At 34.5% G+C, this 24,960-nt stretch overlaps 3 protein-coding genes across 4 annotated transcripts; all 3 read right to left on the bottom strand.

Annotated features, from left to right (window-relative positions):
- Window positions 1–306: 306 nt before the first annotated feature.
- LOC129877235 (uncharacterized) lies at window positions 307–7,016 on the bottom strand. Its single transcript, XM_055952725.1, has 3 exons — window positions 6,690–7,016; window positions 3,998–6,597; window positions 307–1,391 (listed from the first exon to the last, which is right to left on the bottom strand). Exons 2-3 carry the CDS (start codon window positions 6,380–6,382, stop codon window positions 669–671), a joined length of 3,108 nt encoding a protein of 1,035 aa, XP_055808700.1. The 5' UTR covers window positions 6,383–6,597; window positions 6,690–7,016; the 3' UTR covers window positions 307–668.
- Window positions 7,017–7,811: 795 nt separating this feature from the next.
- LOC129877241 (uncharacterized) lies at window positions 7,812–9,662 on the bottom strand. The gene is made up of 5 exons (XM_055952732.1): window positions 9,553–9,662; window positions 9,112–9,288; window positions 8,800–8,898; window positions 8,466–8,708; window positions 7,812–8,379 (listed from the first exon to the last, which is right to left on the bottom strand). Exons 1-5 carry the CDS (start codon window positions 9,613–9,615, stop codon window positions 7,948–7,950), a joined length of 1,014 nt encoding a protein of 337 aa, XP_055808707.1. The 5' UTR covers window positions 9,616–9,662; the 3' UTR covers window positions 7,812–7,947.
- Window positions 9,663–11,749: 2,087 nt separating this feature from the next.
- Window positions 11,750–22,022, bottom strand: LOC129875956 (probable ADP-ribosylation factor GTPase-activating protein AGD14). Of its 2 annotated transcripts, none has more exons than XM_055951213.1 (13): window positions 21,723–22,022; window positions 20,538–20,599; window positions 19,769–19,856; window positions 19,602–19,663; window positions 19,411–19,507; window positions 18,860–19,270; window positions 17,257–18,129; window positions 16,982–17,107; window positions 16,792–16,905; window positions 16,600–16,685; window positions 15,762–15,898; window positions 15,640–15,682; window positions 11,750–12,102 (listed from the first exon to the last, which is right to left on the bottom strand). In XM_055951213.1, the coding sequence occupies exons 1-13, from the start codon at window positions 21,816–21,818 to the stop codon at window positions 12,048–12,050; spliced, it is 2,250 nt and encodes a 749-aa protein (XP_055807188.1). In that variant the 5' UTR covers window positions 21,819–22,022; the 3' UTR covers window positions 11,750–12,047. The 2 variants fall into 2 exon arrangements, with proteins under 2 accessions (XP_055807188.1, XP_055807189.1); XM_055951214.1 differs by having other exon boundaries at window positions 15,762–15,891; window positions 16,599–16,685; window positions 21,723–22,021.
- Window positions 22,023–24,960: the final 2,938 nt, after the last annotated feature.

Raw genomic sequence — 24,960 nt, 5'->3', positions numbered from 1 at the left:
AGGTATGTGGAGGATAGTATGTACACACGCCTAACCTTTACCTCTGTAGGGTAGGGAGGTTGTTTCTGATAGACCCTTGGCTCAAAAAAGAAATTATCAAAGTAAGTACAAGTGCTCAAGAAATACAATGAATTGTCACAAATCAAACAAAACATGCAAGTCCCCTGAATCCAAATAATGTAGAATATCCTTTTCCATTCCTATGTTCAACAAGGATTAGTAAGAAGCCAAATACCCTATCCTGTATATGAAACTTGAAAACATGCCAAACCAAGAAAGTGTAAAAGAGAGGAAACTAGGGGGAGGTTAAAAAAAAATAGAACTTTTGTCTTGCTATTATTAACCATAGGAACACCTAAGCAGTAAGTTTTACATGCCAAAAAGTAGATTGTTTATCTGTAACAAGTAACAATCCTTTTTTCTCCCACTAATCTCCAGAACTGCTAAGAAAAAACTTCAAGAAATCAAATAGAACTTATTCTTGAAGAATAAGCAGTTCAACCATCGCTCTGAATAATGCACAACCAAATAAGAAAAAAAGAATACTAACTACCCGTAGCTTAAAAATAAACGAAACCAACTTGAACATCTAATCATTCATCCACTAACAAAGAAAAAAGATGTTTCAGAAAAGAAACCCGAAGGATACCTCTTTTTCTCCCAATTTTCTAGCTATCCTCATTTTCTTTAAAAGTCACTTGAACTTGAACTTGAGCCTGACTTGTGTAGTTTTCTTTCTTGCCTTTAACATCACCTGTAACTACACCCGTCTCTTGAGGCAACTCAACTGCATGATCTGGCTTTTCGGTGGTAGTTACCTTATCTTCTTGTTTTACAACTTTCTGATCTATTTTGCCTGCATCAATTTCACTTCTTTCAGATACAACAATTTTTTTTAGACTTGATTCTGAGTTCTTAGATGAGCTGGCTTCACGTGATTCAATTTCTGATTCTTGTTGAAGGCTCGTGTTTGGTTTATCTATATCATTTTTCAAGACTTGTTTCATAGCTGAGTCTGTCCCGGCATCCTGTGAATGTAAAGAAGCTCCCTTGCCTTTGGATTCTCTTGCATGCACATCCCCATCAATTGAATCATGAAGGATGAGTCTGTCAGCATTCTCTTCAGGGGTCTGCTTATGAATCAAATCAATGTCTCCAGTTGGTCTTGGTTTAAAAGTTGGTAATCCCATCTCATGGTCTTTCAAACTTGAGAACTTATGCACTGGTCCATTTTTAGAACTCTCAGATTCTTCAGCTACCAACTTAGCACTAGGTGGCTTAAGAACAGACTCTGGACTCCTGGGAGAGTTGATACTAGGAGGAACTTCTTGAATTTTCGACACATTCAAGCTCTCCATGGTCCTTGCTTCCTCCATTGAAACAGGTGCCTCCTGTATATCAGAATTAGATTCACTTAAGATGCAGATAAATGCGAAGACATAGTACAAGTAGAACTATACTGATAACTCCCACGTTAGGGCTGAGTCATAGTGTAAGGGCTATTTTAGTAATATCTTAGTTATTTTTGTAGTTGCTATAAATAGCTTAAATTCTGGTTTATTTCAGTAGCTAGCTTTTGATTATGAATGGTGATGACTGTTATGAGTTGGGGTATTATCCCAAACCTCTTCAATTGAACCTATCTTGGATTGCTTCTACTGAGGTAATTCATGTTTGGGTTCAATTTCCCTTCTGCCTTCAATTGTATCTTTTTTTATTTTTTTGAAAGCTTAATTAGTTTATGTCAAGTTAATTTGCTACTTGGTTGCTTACTACTTACATTCTATATTTGGTTTAAACCTTTCTTTCTTCCATCCCTGGATTAAGATTAATACTTGTGTTTGCATGTGTACAAATAATCAATATTTTGGGTTTGTGTATGCCTTGAACTACTTGATTTTATCCCATCTATCCTTTTATTTGTTTTTCTCTAACTTCTAAGGCATCCTTGGTGTTGAAGACTTGATCTTCAATTTCCTTGAATCTTCATGATTGTAAATCATATATGCCTATAAATGCATGTCTTTTCAGAGCAAATATTGGTCGCTGGAACCAAGTTTAGCTTAACATCTACACACTGGAGCATGTCCTTTCAGTGTGTTCGACACACCTAAAACATTGGTCGAACCATAACACCATATCTAAACTTCTTCATTTAATGTAAGAATCAAAACTTCTTGCCAAGACTAAGGAATGCACTTCACGAGTTCACCTTCTATGAAAATGTCCCTAGGACATTTCTTTCACCTCCAGTAAAGTTCACTCTTAGTTCTAACAGACTTAACACCCATAATGATGAACCAGGATTTCTAAATGTGACCTCATTTTGACAGTTTTTAACCATATTTTGCCATTAGGAAAGAAAAAGAACTGTAAGAATAATTTCTTTAGAATAAATGATCAAAAATTAAGCCATTTACCATTAGGATAAGGTGGGATACTACCTATTTCCAAGATTTTAACTATTAAATTAACATGAAAACTTATTCGTAGATGAACAGAAGAGAAAACTTCATGGCCAAGGCCAAGAAATGGAAACAAATGGAAGAGTACAACAATAGAGTAATCTATGATATCTTTTTCAATCTGTTAAGAGAATTCTATGATATCATACAATTTTCTAAACTTTTTTCAGATTCAAAAAAAAAATCTATGATATCTTTACCATTCAAGGGTAACAACATATGCGATGCAATACATAACTTCACATTTAACATTGTCTAGCGAAACCATTTTGAACATGCAAATATGGAGATATATTTCTCTCATTCTCCTCATGCCCACATATGATTATGAGGTGAGAGAGATAAAATGAACTTAAGCTTAAGACTAACTGATAATTTTTCATTGTTCTATAATTGAATGCAACAGAAGGTACAAAGATATACAGAAGAGAGAGGGTGTACTAAATTTTCAGAGACCAGAGACAAATCCAATAAACCGTGTAATTCCTAGCACAATTGTTATGATTCTGGCTCATTTGATGAGACGGCAGATCCTACCTTGAAGAAAAAATCGTAGAAGCTTATCAGACGCTCTATAAGCCAGCTTTTTTAGAAAAACTAATTTGTATCTGAAATACCTCAAAAATGTTTTTGATAGAAGAAGAGACAAGAGAAACAGAAAATCTCCAAAGAACATCCTAAAAACAAGATTGTGAAATCACTATTTCAGTTTTCAGAAACTAAAACCAGAATACCATAAAAGAATTTGTCACTCCATTCGTACTGTTAAACTAATAGATACACAGTAGAAAAAAATAGGATTGGAGGAGAGAGTTAATTTCAGTCCTACCAGTATGAGTTACCAGTTGACTTTGACATCACAATCAACCAGTTTAACAAAAGCATCTCACACTGTTAATACAAGGTTATAACAGTGGTAAAAATATATCTTTGACATTCAAAGGTGTACATGTTTGTAAGATGGAAAGTATGTATGATAATTTAAGGGGACATTTGCCTATGGACAAGTTACAGTGTATCATAGTTACCAGATTATTTGTAATCAGATGTTTGGCTCATGATATTAAATTACATGGCGTTTTAATACAAATAAAAAAAATACATGGTGTATAATCTAAACAATATGTTTGGTTAAATTGGAAAATGATTTTGTTTTCAACAATTCTTTTGGCCTATATTGCATCACTTCAAATCCAACTTAGTGTTTGGTTTTTATAATCATATGCCATTAAACATAATTAGATTAAGTAATTAAGAATTTTAAAAAGATTTATAAATATCAATGTTCAATTATCTCAAATAAAGAAACAATTTTAAGAGAAAAGCTAAATAAGGTGTATTAAAACATGATAAAAGCTAAGATCTTGGTATAATTTAGGCCAAATAGATTAAAGAATATGCATGATAACTCTCTTCATCCGTAAAAGGATATGCATGATAACTCTCTTCATCTGTAACAGGATTAAAGAATATGCATGATAAAAGCTTTTGCAATTTATAGTAATGAATAGGGAATAATACTAATTACTTACTTTTGTGGACGATTTCGAATCAATAGATGCCTGACTATCTGCTACAGGCACTGGAGGAGCACTTGCACTGCCAAAGACTTCATCATGTTTTGATATCTCCAACTTTGCAACATCAAGCTCATTTTTTTCAGTTACTGCCTCCTTCAGCCGCAATTCTTGGGAATCTGCTGATGAAAATATCCGTTCCTTCTTCGGAATGGACTTCTCAATGTCTTGATTATTTTCCACAGGTTCCCTCTCAGGGACATGCGCCGTTTCAGATTCTAGAAGCAGATCTGAAGCAATTGAGGAGGAAGAAGTATTTTTCTTATTGGAAGGAGGACTGGCATCATAAATAGGTTCCAAATGAGAACTCTCGTCCACTAAACTGCTTGTGATGTTCAGATCTGACACATTCGGTGAGGGATGCTCAGAGATGGTTTCAACATGACACATCGCTTCCTCTGAACTTAATCTCACTACTACTTTGTCAGCAAAGATCCTTTCACCTACTTCTGATGATGACGAGGAGCTTGACTGACTACTGCATTTTTGTTCAGAAGTTGCTGACTTTGAACAAATTTTAGACGGATCAAGTTCCACGGAACTGGCTTCTGTTTCTTCATGGAACACAATTGGTACCACTTCATGATGATTTTCCACATTTGATAGTTTAACATCAGTGTCATGAAGTTCAATATCTCTCTTATCAGATGCACCTAGGACCAAACATTCTACTTCTTCAGAGGATTGGCTTCCATGCCCAATATCCTCAGTAGCATGCTCTATCTTAGATATCAGCTCTGGCTCCTTGACGATATGTTCATCTGTTAGGTTTTTGCCTTCCAGTTCTTCATTCAGGTTCTTGTCTTCTACATCTTCTTCAGTGAGGTTCTTGTCTTCCAGATCTTCAATTGATCCCTGTGACTCTGTTTCAAGAACAGAACTTACTTTGGAATCACTGAGATCGCTAGGGTGCCTTTGAAATGGTGAATAACTTGTTCCTTCAGCAGCCATCACATCAGGAACAAAATAAGGTCTAAAACGGGTATCTTTCTTGTTCATCCCAAAGATTGAGGGCGCAACATTAAAACTTTCATGCCTCCTAAAAAATGTCTCTTTTGGTTGAGATGTGATAATCTCTTGTTCGAAAGTGTCTCCTGTAAGATCAGGTTTCTCTTCATTTGGGTCATAAGGAAGATCGAATGGGTTCCTCCTACACCTAGGCAACAAAATAGATGGAGCAGATCCAGGGATAGGTGGCAGTCCAGGGCCATAGTTATCATTAGGAAGATCAAAAGGGTTCTGTCTTGCTGTTGAAATGGGAGGCATGTAATCAGCAGTTACCAAGTCTATTAAACTCTTTTCATCTATAAAACTCATATTCTTTCGTGATCTTCTCCTTGCAATAAGACTCTCCAATCGTTGATTCCTTTCAAGCTCGGAGGTTCCCAAGTCCATCAGATTTCTCTGATCCTCCTCCGTCCATGTAATAGCAGACTTTGGATCTTCCTTATCTCGTGTTTCTTCATCATCATCATCATCTTCATTCTCATCATCTGCAACTTCTACTTCTTCCTGGTCTTCAGAACCATCATCATCAGATTCATCATCACTCTCGGAGGACTTGGTAGAACTTTCTGAAGGAGCATGAGAAACATCATGTGACAAACCGACAGGTTGAGGAGTGTCTTCATCTAAAAGCGGATGGAGCTCATCAAGCATTGGCATAATATCAGCTATTGAAGCATCTGGAGAAGAGCTCTCTGCTCGATCAGATCCTGAATATAAGGCCTCCTCCCTATGTTTCCAAGGTGAACCGGGAGGAGAATCAAGATTAACCCTCCTAGAATCAAAGGAATCAACTGATTTTTCATTATCAAATTCAACGCTCTCACCATCAACCTTCGAAGTGGGAGAATACTGATTCTCCATAAGGTCCGTGTCACTAAATTTATCTTCCTTCTTATGCTCAAAAAACTCCCTTGCCGCTTGCCCAGAAACTCCACCAATTAGAGCAGAATGATCACCAAATCTTTTACCCCTATGAACCTCACTAAGCGTTGATTTGTCTACTTTATCCCACTCTTGATCAGTATATCTCTCTGTGAAGTAATTATTGTCACTCTCAACACGAATAGCATCTCGTGTTTCCAAGGGCACTAGATGATCAGTTTTGTTTTCTTCCCATTCAAATTCAGGTATATTAGGCTGACCATAACTTAGTAAAGTTCCAAGCAGAGCAGCAGTGCAAACAAGGATAGGGGAGACAGACACCAAGATCGAAAACACAAAAGGAAATGATCTGTACAGAAATGCCAAGAAACACAACATACCGACAAGGAATGGATGATTCCAAACTGTCCTGTAACACACTTTAATATGAAAGATTACAGCTTTCCTCATTTTAACTCAAACTTTAACAACCCAATACCTATCTCTTTTTTATGAAGCAACTTTCTCAGAAATGGGATCTGAATATCTAATTTTTCTTCACTGTACCCACCTAGTTCTTCTCAAAAAAATATTACATAAACTAGGATCAATTCCCTTTAGATCAAGACAGAGAATAAAAATCCCACCTTGACAAATCAATTCAAACACAAACAATTGCAGAACTCCTGCGGAAAATATTAAAAACCCAGAAATGATTTTCATAATGAAATAACAAGAAACGATGAAACAAAGAGAATCAAGAAAAGAAAATGCATACCAGTTTTGAAATAGAGATCAATTTCGATAATCCACAAAAACCCATCAACTGTTTGGAGGAGGATTAATGGGTCTTTGTGTTGGTCATTCACTAGTGGTTTTTTTCTATTTCAAATCCTCCTCTTTCATTTACTGTAAATTTTGATCCATCATATGATTTGAAAATGAAAAAAATTGGGATTTGAATGAGGACATAGAGACAGCTAATAAGGATGAAAAATCCAACAGCAAGAAAATGGGATTTGATTTACTTGTTTGTTAATAATGGAGGTAGCTCTTGATGATCATCACTCATTAAATTTGTTCGCCAATGGCAGGACAAATACAATACGACTCTGCATCTTGTAGTTTAGCTACTTTCTTTTTTATACACTACTTATTTAATAATACCAATTAAAATGAGAAGAAAATAAAAGGGCTATCATGTACACAAAGCATCTCATGTTAGCAACGTTCGATCAAGGTCTGTATAATAATATAAACATTAATGATTGTTTGCTCGAATCGTTAAAGAATATTTTCCTTTATATTCATAAATATATTTTACTTATCCAAAGTCACTTTCAATAATATTATAGATCTCCGTCAAACTATTTGAAATTAAAATTAAAATAATAAACCATTTCAAATATATACTCCAAATAGATCATCTTAAATAATTGTTGTGTTGAGTATCAAAAGGAGAAATACAATAGTAGCTATTTATAAATCATATGTGTGACTAGTAAATCACATTTGTGAAATCTGATATGTAATCACATATTTGAAACTTGACTTATAAATGCGACTTGATTAATGTTAACAATTTTCTAAAGTGATTGTGTTTTTTGATATCCTATTCGATCATAAATTTTTTATTTCTAAAATATGATTTAAGCTAACGTCATCTTCAAAACCATCATTTACCCCAGTTAACTTAAAACACATGTAAATCACATTTCACTTGTGCGTTTTACTTATTTTAGGAGGGTGAAAATTAAATCATCTCAGTGTCCTGTCCTCGGGGTGTATGAATTATTCATCCATATATGATCAGTTTGTTAATTGAACACTTTGTTTCATGATTTGAAAAAGAGAAGGAATGAACATGAAGAAAGTTGAAAAGCAAATTGAGACTATATTTTATATTAATCTGTCTGCACAAAAGTTATGTACCAAAAACTACAACTAGTTATTAAACATGTTTAAATAATAGACAATTTGCAATGAAATACAGAATAATGAAAGAGCAAAGGGAAAAAAGAGGTTGCGTCTCATGTCTAGTCGCTTTGTTTTATCTGTTTTGTAGCATTTGGATCAACTTTGATGCCATCTTTACAGGTCATCTGCAAATCTTCAGTCTCGTCTGAACTTTCCAAATTGGATGTTGTTTCATCAGTAGACGATATACCATCCTCAGATAACTCGAAACTATTATCTAGTGCTGAGGATTCTCGTGTCTCAGCTGTCACATATTGATCAGAGGGCAATGGAGCACCAGAAATAACAAAATCAGTCATCTTCGTGTCCCCCTCTCTCATGCGTTTGGAGTAAGCAACATAGTCAAAATTTTGTGTCCATTTCCCTCCGAACGAGGATTCAAGCTTGTCCATATCAAACAGATCTTCCATTATTTTTTGAGTATGTACATCATTTGGATATACAAACTTCACCTTCTTGTATGTCCTCTTCTCAAGAAATGGTTTTACTAACTGCACAATGTAAATAGCATTTTGATATACTATGGTGCAGCAAAAACTGTAAAATGAGAAAAGCTTATCAAGTTAGAGGCACTTACAATCCAGAAGGACTCGAAAACTTTTGGTGGATTATAAAGGATTGCAAGACCTAGCCTCTCTGGGTAACAATCTTGCAGAACGCGTGCTGTTTCCCTAGTCACCTTTACTGATATGCTTGACATGTTCCACCCTTCAAAGTCAATTAACCAAACCATTTGCTCCTGCCCCGATTTTAAACTAAGTATTGAACTCTCCATGCAATAGACTAGATATCTCATTTGTTGCTCTACTGAGTAAGGATTCTGAAATCGGGGAAAAAAACAAGGAAAACAACAGTTACATCACAGTTGACAGAAATAGCAAATTTGAACAACTATTTCGTTATTTATGTACCGGTATTCCAGGCTTCATGACAAGCACAGTCCTTCCATACTTGTCCGAGTAGTTGGCTATGTAAACATTTGCAGGTTCTGCTTGTTGAGCAATATCATCCTAATTAGACACAAATTGTTGATCAACATATTTAACTTACAAAGCAAACGTATAGAGTATTATAAAACACTGAGTATTGCAATTAAATATTCGATAAACACTAATTCATCTAGAAAGCTTTCTTGTTAGCTATCAAAGATGTTTGAAAATAAACATCTTAATTATGTTGTTTTCTATGTGAAACAAGATTACATCGCCTCATGAAGTACGTACCCAACGAATCATGTCTGGTTTGTTTTCAAGTCTCCATATCAGTGCTTCTTTTAGCATCTTGGCTGACCTTTTTGTATGCCAATTTCGTGCCCTGAGAAACCTTAGAATTGATGCATCCGAACACATTGCTGGAAACTTGTTAATAGCAGGACCAATAAGCTTTCTAATCTCATTGATCTGAATCACAAAAAAAATCATCACACATTGAACATATCAAGCTGCAAAAACACTTTATATAATAGACATCTTCTTTGTTATTTGCAACAATGATGACAGATGTTAACTGTGTCTAGTACATGATTGTGAGGTCCTCTACACCAAATTTCTAACCTCTTGTAATAATACGTGAGAAGTAGATGTTAAATGTGTATACAACAAGAATCAGTAGAATGCAAATGGTCCTGAATGGAAATTATAAAGAAGAATAGAGTGAAAACGTACCTTAGCTTGCTGCTCTGCAGATGACACAGAGAATTCAGATCCTTGCAATTTTTTGGATGACATATTTACTGAATCTTGATAAAGGTAGAGAAGATGGAAGCAAATCGACAAAAGCACTGCACAATCTCATTAGATAATAACAGTTAAAAATAGCACAATGGTCTGGAGAATATATATAATTGTTCCAATAACAAGAGAAAGCTACACTAGAAAATATAAGGCTAATCGTTTGGAAATGATCAAAATAGATAATGTAAAGTTATGTTTTCAATTTTCTTGAAATTTTTGTACAAGTAATGAATCTAGAAAGAAGCTGCATTGTGCACCAGTTTGAACATAACAAAACAAGACATGAAAAGACAAAACACAGACTTTTATATCCTTCCATAGAGCATAGCACGCAGCCATATGAATTTCTATTCAATCTTGACATTTTGCAATGAACTAGACGTCAACAGACAATGACCTCAACAACTCTAATTCTGGAATTCATAAAAGGTTGCTTTTACATCATCAAGATTAGACCATTTTCATCATGTCAGAAAACAATACATGTTGTCAAATGTTATATGATTGCTCACAATAGCACGTAAAAAATATGAACGAGCACTCATACACACACACGGAGAATGCAAACAGGGAAAGAAATGAAAGAACCACAAGTTTTGCAATTTCAATCAACATACATGGATATCATTATAAACCATACACTCGTGCACACTCACATATATATTTATGATAGTAAACTGCAATATACAAAGGCAAAAACATTTGAAACTAAAAGTAACACACATTGAAATTTCGATGTAAACACATAAAGTTCTGAATATCCTTTTAACAGTTATAGTAGATAATCAAAATTGAAGGAGAGGGATAGACAACAACACGTTACAAATGACAAAAAAACTATAAGCAAGACGAATATCATTACCTGAGTTGAAAATGTCAAAAATTTCTAATCAGCCTTTTAGATATATTCCTTAAAATTAAGACTCGAATAAGAAGAGGAAAACATAATAATACATTACCAATGGAATTGAGATTTGAAAGAGAGAAGTAAACCCATAAGCAACAAGAAGACAATATTGTGATGAAACCGTTTTGACAGAAATTGTAGGAAAATTGGATAAGAATGGCATATTATGTGAAGAAAAAATAAACAAGCATATGTTTGAATCAAGAAAGCTCCGATCTTTCAGCAAATAAATGGATGCTATAGAAAAATGGTTGACAAAAAAAATCAAAGCAACGGTTATTCGGACATCTCGTTCAAGATTCTTAACTACTTTTTGAATAATATTATGTTTTTATTTTATTTTAATTTAAGTTTTAACTATATTACATTTACATGGTCAAATAGATATACAAGTTTCTCAACTATTAGTTCATATATTATTTCTAATTTCCCAATTTTAATCGTCACTCTTTTTGTTATCATACCAAATAGTATATATCAACTTTTTAAATTAAAAAAGGTACTTGAAAGATGTTTTTAAAATGGTACACCGAGGAAAAGTTGTTTGACTTCTAAAATAATTGTACTATCAGGATAGAAAATGGATTCAGTTCAAGGTATTTAAAACATAATTCATAAAAATAAATTTAAAAAATGTGAGTTTAGCTGCTTCAAAATTAATTTCGGATTCGCAATTTTAAAGTTTAGTATGCTAATGTTAAAAAAAAAAAATTGATGTTTCACTTTTAGCCTGAGGTTTTTGTCTAAAGTTCCATTGAATGTCCTGAAGATTTTGTATTTACACCCAATTCTGAAGTTGATTGCAGCTGCTTCTTTAAGTTAATGGTCATCCACCAAATCCGCGAAACAATTTTTGAATGTTCTTCACAAATTTCAGAGCATTCTGCTAGTATTTGCTTGTTCATAAGTTTGTCTTATATCGGTAATGTTCTCTTCATTTAACAAGATTTTTGTTTACACGATGTCTCCATCTTGGTTTTCCAACAGCAACTAAGAAGAATGCAATAGATTATTTTTGCAAATACTCAATAGGATTTGTGGACCATTGATATCTGTCAATATTGGAGTATGTTTCTGAATATTTTTGGTGTAGTAGTAGCCTATGCCCAGAAGATTACGAGAAGTATTCTGCAGCTAGCAGAAACCGAATATTTTACCCAATTTATCAGCTAGCAAGCTAAAAAAAAATACCAAGAATGGCAAAAATAAACAACCACAGAGTGCGCTGACAAGAAAATTAATAAGGCGTCATTTGCTGCTCATCTTAGCCAGAGTAGCCAACAAAGACATTCTCAAAACATTTCAGCCAGATCACATCAACTATAGTATCAGAACACACTGTATACCATCAACAAGAAAAAGTATTGCCTACCAGCCTTTGAAATTTGGTAATTTCTGCCTAGTTGTCTCCTTTTTTTTAACAATACAAGCATGGCCAAGACATGAAATACATAGGAATCTAAAAGTTGAAAGAATGACCTAGCTGATCCAACAACTAGTTGAATGCAGGAATACAATCCTATGCAAAAGGATTTCCGCCAATAGGAGCAACTTGCCCATGTGTCGACACATTCCTGCACAAGGAACAATCTAGTGAACGCTTGAATCTTTAAAAGATAATTGATGCAATCCACAACTGCATTACACAGAAAGCAAACTCTTCAAGATGTTTGAAACTATCCGACATGCATATTTACTAGAGCTTGAATTAGTGGACTTCTCATAAAAGGATCTCTTTGATCTTTCAAAACAAATGAATAAGTCAAGCACACATTGAATGATTAGCAAGGCTTTCTTTATATTTTTACTTTTTTCCTGAAAAAAAAAAGATCTAATAATAACTCCATTTTATTTAAGCAACCAGGAGATGTCTTGTCTTGAATCATGGGTGATTGTTTGGGCACTACTCCGCTACTTCCCTGCCAACATTGAGAAAACAGATGTTTTGCAACTCATTTAAGTGCAGCTCAATTAAGCTTCTACCAAACGAGCTAACATTAAAACTAAATACTTGCTAAATTACCACAGTGCAGGCTTCACTCATTGACTGCTCAAAGAGTACCTAATACATTTTTAACTAAAACAGCTTCCTCTTTGAATGGCATCTACTAGGATTAACCAAATAGACTAGCTTAAAGGGGCAATTTTCTGTTGAAATTTGTTTTTAGTTACTACAGTAATTTTTAGCAAAATAAGTTGTTTAGTTTAAATGAATTTGAATTTTGAATTTTAGTTAGGTTGTTTGAGTTGTTGAGATATTTAGGTGGTTTTAAATTTCAAATTATGCAGATTATGTGTTTTATGATGGCTATTTAAAGTCCCTCAATGCTTAATAAAATTATTGAAAAGCAATTGAAAGACATTTCAATCCATTGAGAGACATTTTCAACCCTTTTTTGCTGCCTCATGTTTTAAAAAAACCAATAGTGGTATCAAGAGTCTTATTGATCTTACGGGATCTGTGAGTTTTTTCAAAGAACTATCATACCATTTTTAACCCGTCAGGGCTACCCAGTTTAACCCATCAAGGTTACCCTTTTCAACCCGTGCTTATTTTCAAAGCGTATGGCTATTTTCAACAAATATCGATGTCAAGCAGCAGTCTCTCTTTGAATGTCCAGAAAAGTTTCACTGACAAAAACTATCAGATTTGGTCGGTAAAAATGAAATCATATTTTACAACCTATGCCATATGTGTTGTTGTGATGGAAGAAAAATATTTACAACAATACTTTGCAAATCCTACAATTGTCCAAATAAAAGCATTTTCAAAAGAACTTCTACACAAGACAATGTCATGGAAGGTGTTTATGAAGCACAAAATCAAAAGAAGAAAAAGAAAAAAGAAGAAATTTTGCAAGTTCAAAAATAATGAAAAGAGATTCGGCATCAACTACCAAAATAAAAATTGAGGAGGGGCATTTTTTAAATTGCAGTAACTAAAGCAAAGGAGCAATGTTGAAATTTGCTTTTAGTTATTGGAGTAGTTTAGCAAAATAAGTTGTTTAGTTTAAATGAATTTGAATTTTGAATTTTGAATTTTAGTTAGCTTGTTTGAGTTGTTGAGATATTTTAAGTTGTTTTAAATTTCAAATTATGCAGATTATGTGTTTTATGTTTTGGCTATTTAAAGTCCCTCAATGCTTAATAAAATAATTGAAAGTCATTTCAATCTGTTAAGAGACACTTTCAACCCTTTTTTGCTTCCCCGTCCAAAAAAAAAAACCAACATTTTCTCATCCTATGGCAATTTTCACATTACCTTTTTCTTATATTTAGGTACAGCCATACTCCTAAAAAGGTAGTTTCTCTTTCTCAAGTTATCTGCTTTTAAGATGGCATCTGCACATCACACCAAGCAGCCACAAAACACACACACACATACACGCTTCAGCAACAAAATATTCCAGGCTTTCTTAAGCACCTCCCTCTTATTGCCAGTTCTGCCCACTCCATGTAATACAATTTTCTGTAAGGGATTCCAGACCCACCCCCCACCACATCAACTCATCACCTATTTCTCCCAAGGAAAACACCAATCTGCGATGGTCTTCCTAAAAAATTTATCTCACATGATCACCCAGTCATCCCATTTCAAGTGAATTCCACATGATACCCCAATCATCCAGTTTCAAGTGATGGGTGCCATGGATAAAGACTACAAACTTGCAGATATGTGTTCTCCAAGGATGTCCCCCAAAACCATACACCTTTATAGAACTGTACTCTAGTAACAATGACCCACATCATTTCTAGTACATCTCCAAACCTTCTCTTCCCATATGTATTCCACCTTATACAAACTCACTCTATAAGAATTTACCCCACCCTACAACCAAATTTTTAAAATGGCAATCTGCCCCACCCTATAACAATTAATTATCTACTAACCCATATTTCGAAGATATTACCCTTCCATAAATATTCTCCTCTTGAGAAAGCCAGCACGATTCCAGAAGTGCCACCTTGAAGATGCGAATTCACAAGCCCCACCAAGTGTGAACAGTTGTCCTTTTACATTCTACCAGAGATGAAATTTCTTCTCCTTTCCCTCCCTTTAGAAATCTCGAATCAGTTTCTCCAATCTAGTTGCAGCATTTTCGGCATACAAACAAAGACTTCCATAACCCTCCCTCCCTAAGATGTGTATTTTCTTTTCGTCCACAAACTACCACAGTCCACGGGTCTTTATCTAAATGGTAGACACACATATATTGTTTGTACTGTAGCTACCTTGCACCCATAAATCTGCACCAAACCTATTCAGTATATGTAATCCTGAGACTGCTTCATACCATACTACTGCCTCAGGTAGACGCTGAAGTTCTTTTCCTTTAGATAAAGTAATAAATTACATAAAAAGAGGGCAAACCCCCCACCCACTCCCACCATACAAGGTATACCTAAAAGATAGAAAACCTTACAGTGAGGATACAGTCATACTTCTTCTTCCATCACCACCTATCTCAAGCCCCTCGGATTCTCCTTCCATCATCCTATCCATAAGTCTACTTTGTCCCTTAATCACAACACTAGATTCTGAATGATACAAGGGAAACACCTTGTTTAATTACGCTTGAACTTCGAAAAAGCTATGAAACTCAAAAAAGAAGGAACAAAGTAAGATTTCTTCTTAACAGAAACAGTATCAGCTCTAAGACCTTCATAGTCATTTTAACCACAATATATGTCCCTGCTATTAAATTCAGCAGCCGGACACTGATCTACCACAAAAAATCTGGTGACAACACGAACTGTCACCAGATTCCCGCAGCATCTAACAATCACCATCTACTTCTTGTATGTAAACTGTACTTCTGAACGTATCATCATAAACAATTTAACAGCACCAGCATTCTTGTGGAGACACAAAATTCCCACCAGACAGCAGATATCATCTAATCCTAAACAACCACACAAGAACAAAATAGAAATTAAGTGGAAAGCCTGTCGAAGTGTCAAACCTGTTCAAGCATCTACATAGTAGAGAACTTGTGCATTAAGTTATAGTTTAGCAAGTAGAGAGCTAATATTGCTGATAAAAAAAAGATTTCACTAGAAAATCTTTGCATATGTTTACAGCAAAAAATGGAAAAAGTAGAATGACTCACGATATTTGATTGCCAGCTGGTTGTGCAGAAACAAATAATGTACCTACAGAGAAAGGCCATATATTGAGAGGCTGAAAATTTGCCAGAAGAAAGGACTTCTTGGAAAAGTAAACATCACGTACCATGCTGTCCAGCAGGAACATAAGTTGTTGCTGGGTTCTGGGGAAACCATGATTCGGTCACACCACCAATAAAGGAAGTTGGCATCTCGTCACTTGGCAATGCAGCCTGTAATGAGCTCATGTCCCAGTACTGAGGCCGGCATAGATCATTATCACATTAGAATGCACCAAAGCAACAATATTTTAGGTAATCAAGTTTTAGTGGACATTCATATGTGCTACAGTCCCACGTTGCTTGATGGTACGGGTTATTGTCTTCTCACATTGGTTTCCTCATGAGTTAATTTTTGGGCTTGAATTAGGCTCAACGTTCCTCATGAGTTAATTTTGGGCTTGAATTAGTCTCAACATCTATTTCATTACATGGCATCAGAGGCAGGCTCATCAATGTTATTATATTACTCAATGCTAGGTTATTGTGTTGTTCACACTCCAAATGTCAAGCTTGTCAGGGAAGGGGAAGGGGGTGTAAGAGTCCCACATTAGTTGAGTAAGGGTTGTTGTCTCCTTATATGTTTTTGGACAATCCTTACCTCAAGAGCTAGATTCTGGGATTGAATTAAGACCACCTAAGGCCTATGTTCTTTACAATGTGGCCCACAATTTAGCCTAGATTTCTAGTGTAAATATCAGATACAACATTTGCAGAACAACATAAGAAACCTCCTTTCGCACAATAAAGGCGGAATTGACCCCTAAAAGTTCTTTTTTCTTGGAGAGGAGTGTTGTTAAGGGAAATTTCTCTTGACGTAGAAGGACTCAGAGGACCAAAAATATAATGTCAAATTCTCACACTAAATTTTTCAGAAAATAATATAATGAAAAAAAGAGATATACCATATTGCTGCATTCCATGTCAGCATCGTAAGGAAGATCAAATGGGTTGTTGGATTTCTGCTCATTTGCATGTGAATGCACTCCTGTCTGCTAATAAGAACCTTATGTCAAAGAAGCAGGAAACAGCATACTGATATCTAGATGTTTAAAAGAATGGTCACGCAGGACAGGACAGGTGACTAAATTAACTGACCGCTACAGGAAGAGTGGACAATCCAGAGGACGAGGCAGTGTCATATGATGGAAAACTAGTGATAGGATATCCACTATCCAGCAGAGCTCTTTGACTTTGACCTGTAGCTACATTCTGCGGAATAGAAGTCTTTAAGAGAAAAGGGAAGAAGCAAACGCACAAATTTTAACCGTACTAGGAAGATAATTACCTCTGCTCCTCTTAGGCCCATGTACTGATCATCAACTAGATCATGGTTCATTACAACTTGTTCCTTACTACTAGGCAAACTCTTGAGGGCTAAGTGGTCATTAGAAACATCAAAGGCACTCCACAACTGCCAAAAGACGAGCAAATATTATCTAACCTCATAAACTAAAGGGTTTCACATAAAATAAAATCAAGTTAAGCAGAAGTCGACAAGAGATGATTTTCAACTCAGAAATTGCTTATGCCACTTCCCAAACTCAATAAGATTACACTTACATCAGTACTTCTTGCACTTGGAGTTGCTTCAACATTCTGCACACCTCCATGAAATGGAGCAGGCATTGATAAATTTAATGCACAATCAGTGGAGTCTCTAACGGCTGGTCCATGAGGAGCAGATTCTACTGGCGATGGACATTGCATGACAGAGTAAGTTGGGTCCAAATTCGCTGGAGAATCACCCTTTAATTGAATGTTGTTGGAGCTAAAGTTATTACTTCCAGTGAGTGTCACATGCTGAGGCACATCAAATGCTGCCCATCCATCATTTCTCTCTGGAACCACATCCAATGACTTCTCAGTGACCGATTGTTGTTGCGTCTTTTCAGGTAAGAAGTAAAAAGAATTATGGCCATAAGCAGGTGTCGGTGCCAGGGTGAACTGTTCGATGCCAGTTGTTGCTGTGTGCTGTGGCATATCAAATGTTGCCCATCCTTCATTTTTGGAAGTGACTTCACATGATGGTTTTTCATCAGCACTTGCAGCTGAAGGCAGGTTTGGCACCTCTGAGAATAAGTCCAAAGATGAAGATGGGAGAGTGAGCGATGATTGATATGAATTACCAATTGGACCAGTAGAAATAGATGGCTGAAATAAATCTATAGAGCCATTTGGTAATGACACTGGCAAATGAGACTTTGTTGGAACTGTAGGTGGAGCGTTTTGAGGAACATTGAACAGATCCGCGGCATTTGAATTTCCGGGTCCCGATGATCGTGGCAAAGAGGGGGAAGTTGACAATTTACTGGAGTAAGTCTCTAATGTTTGCTTTGATTCTGAAGCAACATCCGCTAAACCAACAGCATTTACAGACTTGAATGACAAAGAGTTGCTGTCAAACGATTCAAAACTTCCAGAAGATGCAGTTCTCTGATTTGACAAATACCATCATGTCAGTTTCACAAGTCAATGCTGCAGTGAAAAGGACAAGGAGCCTTTTTCTACAAGTCAAATAGAAAGAAATCCAAGTTCCACTTGCATGCTCAATGATTCATCTTCATTATGTATCATAATCGAGAATAAAACTGTTTTGTAAAAAAAAAAAAAAGTAATACCAAAAGATATCTATCGTAAGTCGTAACTATCCCACCTTGCTAAAAGCTTCTGTAAGAATGTCACTTTTCAACTCACAAGCAAATGACTGTCATGCCATCACATTTCCTTCTTTCTTTTGTTTTTATGAAAATAGCTATTTTCTCGTGACCTTTGGCACCTCCACTTAGAAATCTATCTATTATAATATGTTGAGATAAAAATGTTAAAACTCTCTACATTCTGCCCACATGCTTTGCCAGGTTTCATTGGTTGTTCAAGGGCAAGAAGGGGCTCTTCATATTTAGCTTGGAAAGTCATGTTATCATGCCCATTTATGACATGCAAGGACTAAACCAGAAAGAGGAGAATAAATTCCTTAACAGCATATTCTCATTAGTAAGGACCCTCTAACCAGGAACTCAACCAGAAAGAGGAAAAAAGGAATTACTTAACAGCATATTCTGATTAATAAGAACACCCCTAATCCAGAGATGAATATGCTCCACCATTGAATAACCGAGTAATTTGAAGTTTAACAAAGGTAAATAAGTAATATTTACATGACCTGTGCTCGTAATATTCTTCCAGCATCTTTCTTGGCATTCCGTACATCTTCATATGAAATATCCCTTGAGGTGTCACTTACGGGACTTCCGATGCCTCTCTGAAAGTTGGGACTCTGTGCTACAGACCTGAATGGATCACCTCCACTAGACACAGAGTAATCTGCAGCTCTGGGATTAGATCCTTCATTCCCAAACCTATCATCATACATATGATCACTTAAACGACTAGGACTCAAGAAACTCGACACCTTTCCTTCGTAAAGTCCCCGATCTGATCCTGGCTTTCTAGAGAGTACTGGTGCATGTTTCCCATAACGCCGTTCTTCATACTGAAAGTCATATGGTGGACTTTGAGAATAGGAATGATAAGAACTTGCTCTTCTCATATCATCGTCGTGGTTTCTCAAGTTCTGACAACTCAATGCATATTGTACACATTAGTCTGGGCCCAGTGCTGATTTGAATATTATGTTAAATCATAGCTAGAAGTTTCAAGAAACGTGCTAGTCTAAAGTACAGCATAGACAAAATACTACTCCAGATATAGTACCTGGGTATCTCTAGGAGGTCTATCAGAGGACTGCACCGCAGCATATCTTTTATCAACATAGACGGTCTTTATAAATTCCCTCACTTTATCAACATTGCTGATGAGAAAAGAAAGTTAGACTTTTGTATCTTGAAGTTGTAAATTCACCAGGAACCTAATAATCTACTAACAGTAACTTGCTTATCTTGTACCTGTTATTAGGAAGCCACTGACTTTGTGTGTCCCAACTTTTTAAATATATCTCTCTGGCCCGCTGAAAAAGTAAATACAGGACAAGAGAATCTTAACTTCAAAGTGCAGAAGAACCAGCAATTATTTTACCCGAGTTTTTGGTCGGTAAAGAGTACAATAATTTTACCTGATTACCACCCTTTTGAAGAGCTTCCACTTCTTGGGAAGTAAACTTAGACATGGAAACTGACTTCACACGGTGAGTAAACTCACGACTGCAAGACGAACAAGATGAAACATTTTAACTTTCACATCCTGATGTACAGAACTTCAAGCTTAGGAACATAATAGAAAACATCACAAACAGACATGAGAGAAACTTAAAATTTTATTTTACCACTGTTTTTATTTGGACAATGCTTAGACAATAAATTTAGATGAACATCCCTAAATTGTTGCACCCTCACATGATAGTTAAAAATTAACACAAGGACGGGCTTTTTTTTTGTGAAGAAGAAGTAATAAGTAAAAAGGATGGACAATCTTATCACAAAATGCCAAACTAATTTTTCAGATCATCAGTCCAATAGATTTCAGACAGATTGACTCCTGAAGCAGCTAAAATTAACTACTTAACTGCACGCATAACAGGTAAAATTTTGGCCAATGCATTTTAAAATTAGCTACTTTTAAGCGTTGTAGTTAGAACGCAGAAGTGCCAATGCATTTTAAAATTCTGAACAGAAGAAATCCTCTTGAATACCCAGCAGCTTTCCCTACTTTAGTTCTGGACTACGCTGAAAGTATGGAAATTGTACAGTATAGACATAAAGAGGAGCAAGACCCCCCACCCACCCAAAAATCAATCCTGCCTCATAATCATAGCTCAAACCAAGTTCCCGTACACATATTTTGCAACTAAAGATGTAAAGAGCATGCAAAATGGTAACACTTACTGTATTCCGCTGCATGTCATGCAGACAAAGGTCCAAAAGTTTGTACACGCATACTGGGGACCCTGCACATTGTAATAGATGTAATGATTGATTGATTCAAAATGAAAATGAGTCAAAACTATTGACTAAAATAGTGAACAGAGAATAACCAGATTCGTGACATTATCTTTTATACAGCTCATCTCAAGGAACTACTCCTCCGATCCTTTTCTCCAGTAACTATAGCCAATAAGTTTGTTCCAAAAAATTTTCACTTCAGAATACCAAGAAAGCATTATTTATTCTTAATTTCACCCTTATTACTCCAAGAAGGCATATAGTCATTGATTACTCATTTAAGAAACAGATAAGAGTCAAATTCCCCTTATAACTAATGTTATCACTTACCAAATGGTTTTTTTTTTGATGAAGTAGTTAGTTTCCTTGATGGCATCAATAAGATGCAGTGAGTACAAAAGAGAATGTGTTAGCTCCTGTTATCAAATGGTTTTCATAATGGGTGTGCCAAAACCTCTAAAGACAGATAAAAATGACCTAAGGAGTAATTCGTTCCAGCTTCTTGCTTTAAGTTAGAGTACTCATTTCCTTATGTAAGATATGAAGCAAATAATGTGAGAATAATTGTAAGAGCAAAAACAGCACTGATGCATATGTACAGTCTACAGTTGGGTTTGACTTGAGTTTACATGAACCCCATATACATTATACTTTATTCTGGTTCATTTCATTCCGATACAAAAGAAAAATCATCTTTTAATACAAGTTAAGGGTCCTAGAAACTTACGGTTCTCTTAACACTTTTATCTACCGTATTCACTTCCAGTATATTCTGGTACTAAAAGTTCTCCTTTTAAGACAAAGTAGAGGTCCCAAAACTAGAGTTTCTCTAAATCTCACACTTATCCTACCCTATCCACGTCCATTTCATTCATTACTTAAAGCTCATCTTTTAAGACACAGTAGGGGTTCTCTTAAATACCACTCTTATCCCTACCTTTTCATTCCAATACAAAAGTTTGTATTTTACCTTATTCATATCCATCTCATTCTAACAATTGACAAATCAAGGGTTCTCTAAACTGGAGGTTGTTCAAATACAATTATCCAACAAAATGATTAACTCTTAAACAAAAAAAAGTTGAAAATTAAAATAAATGATTGATAAAAATGAAACGAATAAGATACCAAGCTATTGCAGTTGATGCATTTGCGATTGGGTGGGAGCTTGAGAAGGCCTCTTATTATCTTCTCGTTCCTCTCTTCTTCTCTCCTGCTACTCATGCTTGTAGCTTCGTTTACCCCAATTAAAAAAATAAATTCCCCCAACAATTTTGGGGGAAATTGATTGAATAAAACCTAGGGTTTTAGGTTATGGATTTTGAATTTTGTGAAAGAGGAATGAAGAGAGAGGCGTGAAGCAGCTCTCTCTCCGCCTTCAGATTTCAACTTATTTTCACTACTGGTCTATATTCAAAATCAAATTGCTAATCATTTCTTTTTAAAGTTTTTGTTATGATGTGTTGTCAAAAGACACCATAACAATAAAAAGCTTGTGCCCAAATTACTACTTTCTCCCCATCTATTATTAGTCCAAAATGCATATTAGATTACTTTCCGTCTTAATTTATTTGGTTATTTTCCTTTTTTATTTCATTCAATAGCAATTTTTAATATTATATCTAACATGACAAGATTAAATGATATTCTAATATTATATATATAATTTAAGATAATAAAAGTTTTTTTTTTACTTTTTTTAACTAGTGTTAAGTCAAAATTCAAATTGAAACAGATGGAGTAATTGTTTTTTTGAAAGTAATTGATGAAAAAGTTTATTCACTTTTTAGCAACTTGAATGGATAATAGTGTTGTGGTGGGTTGTGGTGCAGTGGTGAGAGTGTTTCACCTTAACCAGAGGTTTCGGGTTCGAGCCCTGAAAATAAAAAAAATTATGTTGGGAGCGTGACCCCCAAATAGACTCTGCAGTGCTCAATCCGATTTTAGTCGGTATGAACGGGCTCCGGATATCGAGAAAACAAAAAAAATGGATAATAGTGTTGTGCAAGAAAGGCTGTCCACTTGTGCAGAAGTAAAAGGGAGAAGATATATGTGAGAGGAAAGGCCCAAATGGCTCTTCGTCTAATATTCAATTTGTAGCCAGTGTTTGCCGTATTTGAAATGCAGTTTAAGAAAATAACCTATTTTTCACTTATCTTCTTCATTTGAAAGATATAGAGATCCGCTTTCAAACTTTAGGAAGTTTTGCATAGAATTTAAATTAAACTATTCAAATCTTTTGCTACTCTATGAAGTTTTTCGTGATTCCATGAACAAAAATAATTTTACCAAATAAAGTTGTATTTAGTTATAAATATCGTTCAGATAATTCATGTCATTCAAGCTGTAAGTTAATAACAAAAGAGCTATATATTAAATTAAAGAAGACGACATCTAAAATTCCATGCATTTTTTTATCGTTTAAAATTTGTACTTAAATCTACATGATGTTCAAATTCGAGAAGAAACTCTTAAGAGTTATAAAATATTCTAACTCCAGTAAATTCTTTTTAAATCTTTTTGTAGTTTAACTAGAAATATTTTTATCAATATTTTGTTTTCAACATTAAAAAGTAACTACATTTTAAATGATGGCTAAACTTTGAACACCAATAAAGAAGTGACTAGCCCATTCATTTTTTAAGAAAAAAGTGACAGACATGTTTCTCCTCCTCCCCGTTTGGGCTCAAGTTCCCAAATATTATTGACAAATTATTTTTGAGAAAAATTTTGGTGAAATTGCACCACGTATTTGGTTTTAAGTTTTTTCAAGTTTTAGTGAAATTTCAAAAAAAATTATTTTGTACATATAAGTTCTAAAAAATATTTAAAATACTCATAAGTTTGTGTTATCATTTTATAATGAACATGTTCCGTTAAAAAAATCTTATAACATAATTGATAACAATCAACAATAACAAAATAACATTATATAGAATACATTAATCGTTTCATTTAACATATATTTAATGATCAAGAATTGAGAGGGATATTTTTAAAGATAAGTTTTATTTAAGAGGGATTAATGGTATTAGTTGATCATATTAATGGAGTAAATTGGTAAATAAATATTTAGTTAAAATTAATAAATAATTGATGTTTTTATAAAATATAAAAGTTTGGGATTATTTTTAAATTTTTAAAACTTCCCAAGTTCTACTTTTTTTAGAACTTGGGAATTTTGCCAAAAATATTTGCCATGTAATGGCAAATTGTATGGACAAACACAAGTTCCCAAATTTTTTTCCAAAAACTACTTTAGGCCAAACGCTATATTAATTGTCGGTAACGCATTATTTCAAATTGATCTAGGAGTTTGTGTAGACATCAACAAACTAATTCAAGATCAACAATTTTTTCGAAAGCGAACTGAATGAAATTGTTGCTCCTCTTTCCCTAATATTCTCACAGTCATCGTATATGACCAACAATTTAAAAGAGATGACGTCAATAAAAGCATTTAAATAGGATAGGATTCGTGCAGCATTCATTTTGAATATTTTGTTTTTCTATGATCAAGAATTCACATTTTGATTATATGTAAATAATAAATAAATAAAAACATGAACAGTGGTTAACTATATTATGCGTTTTCAAAGCATGAATGTCACATTTGTTCGAAATCGTAGTCTAAAATAATTACTAAAAGAACCGTGTATAATAACTTTTACACAAAACATTATACTATTATAGTAGTACCTAATATTACTTTTTTCCATTGATTCACTTTCCTAACTTTTATATCTCTTATAGTTTGAAAAACTTAAATATCAAAATTGATAATTTGGTCGTTTTATGTGCTACCATGGCATGAATGAAGTGTCATTTTTTGTTTGTCCTTTCGAATATATATAATATAAATGCCCAATCTGCAACCTAATAAATACTGATATAATATGTCATGATGGGTCGCCATCCACTAATATATTTTATATGGCAAATTGAGTGAAAGAGAGTGATTCATAATACCAAGAAGTTTTAGGTAAGCATTTAATAAAATACTGTAATAAATATTGATAGATATGTTTCATATCTTTTGAGGGTACATATAATATTTGTATTTGTCAAATCGAGAAAAGAATATCTAATTAGAGTTTTCTCCCCTTCTCTCACTCAATAGATCTATCTGGTCTGATAGAAACATATTCAATACGTCCTAACTGAATTTGTAAGGCAGTGCATATTTATTAAAAAAAAAGATTATGATAAAAAATTAAATATCAGTTTTCACTTTTACTATTTTAGTAATTGTCAAACTGTTCTTGAAAATAGAAATAATTCAAAGTAAAATTATGAATATGAGCAAATAACTCTCTTGAATTTATCACCTAGAAAATGTAAATAAAGGGCAAGAACGGAAAAAAAA

Source organism: Solanum dulcamara, chromosome 12, assembly GCF_947179165.1.
Source record: "Solanum dulcamara chromosome 12, daSolDulc1.2, whole genome shotgun sequence".
Taxonomy (NCBI): Eukaryota; Viridiplantae; Streptophyta; class Magnoliopsida; order Solanales; family Solanaceae; genus Solanum; species Solanum dulcamara.
Note: the sequence above shows the minus strand (reverse complement) of the source record. Positions and strands in the feature narration are given on the sequence as shown.